The sequence below is a fragment of the Gavialis gangeticus genome, unplaced genomic scaffold, assembly GCF_001723915.1.
Source record: "Gavialis gangeticus isolate Ggan-Ray unplaced genomic scaffold, GavGan_comp1, whole genome shotgun sequence".
Taxonomy (NCBI): Eukaryota; Metazoa; Chordata; order Crocodylia; family Gavialidae; genus Gavialis; species Gavialis gangeticus.
This window is the reverse complement of record NW_017729031.1, coordinates 39,897,786-39,905,549: the sequence shown is the minus strand read 5'-3', so window position 1 is coordinate 39,905,549 and position 7,764 is coordinate 39,897,786. Positions and strand designations below refer to the sequence as shown.

At 39.1% G+C, this 7,764-nt stretch overlaps 1 protein-coding gene across 3 annotated transcripts in view; it reads left to right on the top strand.

The window, feature by feature from the left end:
- Window positions 1-3,122, top strand: part of LOC109301455 (mitogen-activated protein kinase kinase kinase 2) — a 95,822-nt gene extending 92,700 nt beyond the window's left edge. The window contains exon 18 of one of the 3 annotated variants that reach the window (XM_019522641.1): window positions 148-3,122. Coding sequence is in view for 2 of the 3 variants with exons in the window: in XM_019522639.1 (XP_019378184.1) it covers window positions 33-92 (60 nt within the window). In the remaining variant the exon portion in view is untranslated. Of the gene's footprint in view, window positions 1-32 lie in introns of all 3 variants that reach the window. The other 2 variants (XM_019522639.1, XM_019522640.1) reach the window with 2 other exon arrangements.
- The last annotated feature ends 4,642 nt before the right edge of the window (window positions 3,123-7,764 follow it).

Genomic DNA, 7,764 nt, shown 5'->3' with positions numbered 1-7,764 from the left:
CTCGGGATTTCCTGAAGCTGATTTTTATTGAGGCCAAGCTGCGACCATCTGCAGATGAACTGCTAAGGCACACATTTGCACATTATCACTAACAGCCTGCCTCAACCCAGCTTGCATCTACTGCATTTATTTTCTATTTGACTGCACTTTTATTTTTTACAAAAAGGAGCGAGAAGACAAGAGAGAACCGTTCTCTTGAATCTGTTTCACTCGGATTGTAAACAATCTAAATTTTGTATTTAGGATGAGGATCTTTTCTCCCCTACCAGGACTAGAACCTTTTTATTTCTACAGTGTACTGATGTGGTCCGCATAGATAAAGCACTTTAGTACTTATTTGTTCCTTATTTGAGGGGAAAACAAGGACAAATGATTTGGACTCTTGAGAACTGTGTAACTTTTTCTAGCACCCTGATTGACTGAGGGTGGAGGGAAAATACACGTGCAACAAGAAGACAGGGAGAAGAAAATTATTGATCTGTGATTGTCCTTTGTACTGTAGGTAGTTACTACTGAGGGTTCTACGTTTTGTTTTAGCTTGTTAATCAGTTTTCTAAGGCTGAAACCCGCAGATGTGGAAACTAATTAGGATGCTGAAACAACTTACAATCCTCAGCAAAGCATGCTCTGCACAGCAGAGCTCCTTCCTAGCACTGCCTTTGTGACCAAAAGAAAACAGCAGACCGGAGCATAACCCTAATTTGCAAGTAGGGGGGAGAAAAGGTTGGGGTAGAGTTGTTACCTTACTGTAACGAAATGAGAGTAATGGGTAAACGTATTGCAGATCCACACTCTTGGAGATGACAGTGCTACAAGGGGAAGTCTCCATAATACAGGAACAAAAAAGTAACCAAAAAGGTCTCTTGTTTGATCAGAACAGCAGATCAGGAAGACTTCTACCCTGCAGCTGCCAAAGATACCTCCTTACTGTATAAGTTAAGAGTGGCTTAAGTCAGTTCCCTTACATAACACTTAGGTGCAAAGGAGTGCAAGAGAGAATTCCCCTCTACAATCTACTGAAGAGTAAAGGAAGAAAACAAATCCTTGCCCTCTGTATGAATCATGACTCGGAAGGACCTATAAGATGCAAGAGGACAAGTGCCAAAAAATGCAGTTTATTTTCTTGCATATAACATGCCCCCGAATATAATACACACCTTATTTTTGACAGGTTTTATGGAGAATTTTTTCCCCAAAGTTACAGTTGCAGAGAGAGCCTAATCTTCAACTGACTCACCCTCTCTTTTTCCTGCTAAGCTAAAACCCTAGCTTGTGTTGAAGGACTGGTCTTGGATGGACCTTTAGTCATGAAGATAATTAAAAAGCTGTGAAATGGAAGACCGGATCGGAAGCCATGGCAGACAGCAAAATTCCTCTAAGAAAGGCTGGCTTCATTAGTGGAACAGCAATACCATTGAAAAGGAGAGATGATCTTTAACACCTGTGAAGTGAAGAACAATGGGCCATTGGTTCCTTCAGCTGCCTGAAGAGTTGGTGTCCGAGGTGCTGCCCTGTGGAGCAGGGATCAAAGCAGGGTGCTTCTATCCCAGGTGAAAAATCAGCTTCCTCACTTAATACATGCATCCCAATTTGGGAGGGCATAATTTTAAGGGAAAAGGTGTGTGTTGCATGCAAGAAAATCTAGTACGTGCAAGATTACATGTCTGAATACAATAGCCCTGTTTCAAACTGTTTTCAATTAGATTGTTTAATTACCTGGTCTGGTCACCTAAGATGTCTGCAGAGCTCCTGAGATGAAAGTAATTCTAAGTTTAAGCATTTCAGGCCAGTGAGTTAGTGAAAAGAAAGACTTCTCTGGTTATATTTCTTGTCCAGCACCAGTGATAATAATGCAGCTTTAAATTTGTACTTTCCTAGGCAATCCTTGATGTTTCTATATTGATTGCTCACAAAGTCAGTGGATTTTTAAAACCTTTGCTCTGAGTCTTCAGAAAAGAAAACATTCCCCCAAGAAAACTGGAACATTTTAAGCTGCACGTGTGACCCCAGCAACGATACATTAGCACAGAAACTTTTGAAAACAGTCTAAATAAAGAGCAGCAGCATGTAGATCAAACTAAGCTTTGAATATTAAAGAAATGGCCAAAAGTGCAAAAAGAAAACATGACTGAACAGGATGAGTCTCTGATTTTAACAATCCAGATCCAACTGTAATCTGAGACAATCGTATCAGGTGTATTCATCTTTTCTATCTCAAATAGAGAATGATAAGTGAATACAACACAATTCTGAGACACTGTCACAGGGTCCTTGAGAAATTCTGGGATTGTGTATTAATGGATTTCACTACAGAACAAGGACCTGAGGACTGAAGTTTGATGCATGCTGGTAGAAATGATTCAAGATTGCCTCTTTCTCTCCCTGTACTTAAACTAAATAGGTTGCTACTTCAGCCCTCAATCTGCACTGACAAGGTCCTGTAAAATGGTCCCAAGGGTCCTCTTTGCCTTATATCCTCAAGAGGACTTATTAAAAGCTTAAGGTGTCTGAAAATTGAGAAATAATTTGTTGGGACTACAGTGATACGTGATACCAATTTTCATCTTCCAAATCTTGTATCAGAAGCATAACTAGGAGTCTGGATCTCTCCTAATCAGTTTACCTCTTGGGGAATAACAGCTTTGTTTTTTCCCCCATTTGGGCCAGTGTCATAAGATTTGGGGCCGGTGGTCTGTTCCTGTGGTCTGTTTTATTATTTAGCTTATTGTTTTGTTGGTCAGGGTACACAGCAGTACATGGTTTATACACATGGGAGGAGAGTGCTTGATCAGGGAAAAAACAGGCCAAAATTAAATTACTTTGGATTTGCTTCCTTTGGCCTCCTTGTCATGAGAGGAAAGCTCCAGAAGCCACCGATGGGAAGAATCCACCTGCAGCTCTCTGCTGTAAACGATCTGTTGTTCGTAAGCAGTGGGGAAAGGAGGGAAAGTTAGGTAGAAAATAATATTTACGTAGCGTACGAATCATGTAATTGAAATTAATACATTTCAAACAGATAAAGAAGGTACCAAAAACCAAGCTGAAAAAATAATATATATGTATCAGTGAGTAGTGGACAACGATAGCTAAAAGGGTTAGAAAATTATTTGTTACCAAAAAAACAAAAATGGATTTTAAAGGGAAAATATTATCAGGTTTAACTGCAGCACTCATAAATTTTAAAGATGCTCTTCTCAAAAGAGACAGCACTCTCTGAAGCTTGCACTTTTTCAGAATCTAGAGATCTAAGGGTATATCCTGTTTGCAAGGCACAGCTAGCTCCAAAGTACCGCAGTATCATTTTCTTGCTGTGACTGGAAAAAGCAAACAAATGGAGACTGCTGCTTTTGTGCCTTTTCTCAAAAACCCCACAACACAACAACCCCCTGCATTCTGTCCTGACAATGGTAGGCTTGTTTGGAATGGAAAGAGAGAACTTGCAGAATAATGTGAGCTTTTTGCAATATTTGAGGTAAAGCTGCTTCCTTAAAATTATTGAACGTGAATATAATACCTCATTAATGAAGGCTAAGGTCATCAGGTTGAAATGTTTATAATTAAGATTTTTAAGTGAATGAGGAGGCAGACTGAACTGGTTCACCCTTTGGAGAACCTCTGCATTGAGCTAAGAACTATTTATCTACAACCCTTATTAAAACAGAAATACTTATTTTGAACTTAAAACATGAATGATTGAAGCTGAACAAACTCTCTCTTTAAAGGGTTGTACATTCATCCCCTTGCCTGTGCTGCATTTTAGTATAGAAGAGTTTTTACTTTATGGTACAATACATCCTTGTATGTCTGTGAGGATCTGACCTACAGCGGACACTGAGAGTAACAAACCTTCTCTCTCTAATTCCAAAGGTGCCAGGAGTTGCATGATTCAAATCTCATTAGAGATTAGGGCAGGGGTGGGCAAAATGGTGGATCCGGCTGGCAGCCAGACTCCCCTTTCCCAGCAGCCCCTTGCCCACGTTGCTGCGGCTGGCTTCCATGGAGATCAGAACATCCCTGACTGGCCCACGCTGTCACTGCCACAAGCTGCAGCCCCGGCCCTGGAGCAGGTCCTTGCCCAGGCAGTGCTGCTGGGGCCGGTCCCTAAGGAAACCCTGGCCCTGGGCCCTGCGCTGCTGGGATCTCCATGGAAACTGGCCACAGCAACACAGGCTGGGGCTGCTGGGAAATGGAATCTGCTGCAGGCCTGATGCGGGCTGGACTTTGCCCACCCCTGGATTAGGTCATGGGGCAGGATTCCCATGTAAACACCAGTTTGTTAGCTTTGATTCAGGCTTCTGGTTGGGAAGATGATGCTCATTAGTTTTAAGGCTGTGCTTTCCCAAAAAAGCTAGGTGATGGGAAATGTAGCATGAAAAAAAGAGTTCTACTTTTACATCTAGAACAGACTCTACTGCTTGCATCCATAAGCTATTCCATTTTATTTTAGTTTTAATTTTACATTGTAGCATTTCCATTCAAGATAAATTGAATTCAGTTTTAAAGTGTTCTTTTAGTTATATTAATAAATAATAATTTTAATATTTGTTTCCTTAGTTAGAACCTCTTTATCTATGAACCTTAAATTTATTCATGTTAATAGATGCTATATTTATAGGATAGCTCTATCTCATCAGTCCATGCCACCAAAACAACCCTTAAAAATAATAATTGGTGTCGCTGAGTTGTTCGTTGTAGCCATATTGGTGTAAGGACATAGGCAGGCAAGGTTCTTTGAGTAGATGTTGTATCTTTTATTAGATCAACTGAATAGTTGAAAAAAAGTTCTTAGTAACCTTTTGGGCGCAGTCATCCTTCTTCAGGCACAGGGAGTCTCTGCTGAAACTTGAAGTGTCCACATCTAAACTCATTCTGTGTATCCAAAGTTATAGTTTACCAGGGGTCTAGATCAGACTTTGAGAATGAGAACTCAAAAAAAAATCATATGCACCTTTTCAGGCTGCTTCACAAATGTTAATGCCAAATAGAAAGAAAAAATCCATCAAAGTAGTTCTGTAGTATTCCCATTTTACAGATCAGAAAACTGAGGTTCAGATAAGTGAAATGAGTTCTTCAGCGTCATAGAATCACTGCTAACGTCAAAATTAGATCTTGAGTGCCACATCTGTGCTCTGATTGCTAGACGTTATCATAAATCTTGCATAGAGATCTTAGCCCAGTTCTGAAAAAACTCATACCTTTGAAGTGCCTGCTGCTTCGCATGTAGTGCTGTTAAGTAGACACTTATCAAGGAAGCTGTGTTTCTTTACAGAAAGTGTATAGGAGCTTTGGTTCTGTCTTGACAAATTAGCAAAGTGATCACAAGATCCTACCCTGGCTTCCAGTGATGGTTTGGTGCTTTTTTTAAGTGGTCCTGATCCTACCATTGTCTCGACTGAAAGCTTTCTTGCTTGAAACAGGAGATACAGTGCAGCGTAGTAAGCCATTTCTTCCAACAACACTGAGCTATGTCTAACTGCAGCTTCAGAAACTTGAGCAAATTGGTCAGATTTATGGTCAAACTGAATTTTTGTTAATTTTTTTATCTTAGAGTTCTTTAAAGTGTCATGCATATGGGGAAAAAAATATTATCGTGTGCTTGAATGCAAGTCCCATTAGTGTTTTGCAATAGCGAAAGTATTACTGCCGGTATCATTTCTTATTGCTGGGAAGTTCCTACCTTGTATTTATGACAGGTATGCAGTGTCAAATCACTCCAAAAACAAAACAAAGCAACCAAAGCTTTTCTATCCCCTTGACACACGGCCAAAAGCGTTGTTTTGTAGATTATACCGTTACTTCTCCATGTCCCACCAGTAAGCTGTTGCTATGTACAATAAAACAGGTACCTGTCCATGTTGTATCCAATACTCCACTTTTTTTTTTTTTCAAGAAAGAGTTTGGATGTTCATTGTTGCTGTTTCAATGTGGAAATATTCATTCCAGCATTAAAACAAAGAGTTTAGCTAAAACTCTACACAGTGAATCTTACTGCCATCACTAACATTGATGATTAAATTCTTTTTCTATGACTACCTTTCAAGCCAAGTTTAAGTTTGGGGGCATTTAAGGAAAGCCATGAGAAAAAAAGTCAGTGATCTGAATTGCTCGTTGTGCCATAGCTTAAAAGCCAAATCTCATGCCTGAATACGTGGGGCTTCCACCGCTGCAGAGTAAAAGCAGGCGGTGGGAACAGTATTGCCCCCGCAGTCAGGTTTCTGCAAGTCATTAAATTTGGATTGGGAACAAAACACCCTTGCATTTAGCTTGTGCGGTTGGTTGGTTTTAAAATTTTTCATTCAACTTTGTTGGATACTGTATAAATTAGGCATTTCCGTTCTCCTGTCTATTGGCAGTTGCTGGGGGAACATCGGTAGTAACAAGGTCTATTCACTGATCTCTTGCGTATCAGAAGGGCAGAATGCCGTAAGCTCGTTTTGACTAGTGCTTGGGTTTTCCCTGCTTTCTTTTTTAAAGGGGGAGAAGCTGGATACAAATCGGTGATAGTGTGCTTGATTATTCAGTTCTGATGTTGATAAGTTCCTCTCAAGGACTGGAGGACCAAGCCTTTTGTTGGGGAGAAGAAAAGATAATAAATATGGTTTTGGACCTTACCTGGGGGTGTGTTTCAGAAGTTTTGCCGATATTCCTTCCCGCCCCGCCCCGCCCCGCCAATAACATACTGTCTTTCCTCCAAAGATGATATAAATGTGGATTTAAGGACAAGGATTGCATTTTCCTTTCTGAACAGGCATTAAGCAGTCATGCTTTCCCAGTGCTCATTTTTCACTAATACTGGTTTAAAACTTGATGTCCTTCACTCTGAAGTGTAAATGGTTAGTCAGACCATACTGTGTGTCATCTCAGACCTCGCAACATGCATTTAATACCATTGTAAATAAATGAAGGAGCCTTGGAGAAATTTGAAAGTACGCTTTTGATTTTTCACAAAGCTATAGATAAAAAAAATTGTAATTTTACCCTTTTGATCTAATGTACATTTTTATGTAGCCATCAAATTCTCTATTTAATCTCTCAGTTTCTCTGTATAATGCTGGGCACAGTTTGTAATGTATGTACACAGAGGTGTTTTTTTTTTTTCTATCGATGTTGACTTTTTTGCACATTTTTGAAAAGGTTTAATTTGTACACTGATTTAATACTCTGACCAATTGTTGATGGGTGTATGGGAATCATGTATGTGTGCAATGTACTACTGTCTGGGTGTATGGTTTTTTTAATTACTTTGGAGATATTGCTGTCAGTAACTACACTGCTGTTGCTGCTTTAAATGAAGTATCGTGTATAAAAATGTATTAGCCTATGGTTATACCCTGGTTGAGGAACTCAGGAGTTGAGCATTGCCTACAAGTTCCATAACGTATCTAAGTTTTCCAAACTTACAGTATACTTGTAATTCTCTGTATGCATTGAGTGTGTGTGTGTGTGCTTGTGTATATATCTCCCAATAATCTTATTCCACAGTTTTGTTTCTACATTTTTATGAACTTGTTTTTTAAAGGTACTATGTTTAGTTAGTATAATTAAATATATAAAAGCTTTGAAAGATAATTTACTAGATAAATATATTTTCAGCTGGCTGATGATCAGAAACTATTTTTTTAATTTTGTTTTTAACCATTCAAAATGTATTTGTATTTCCAAGATTGGACACACATTGTACTTGAAAGTACAATAAAACACTCTGGAGGGATGACAGTGAGATTTTCTCTTGTAAGAATTTTTGTAAAAAAAAAAAAAAAAAAA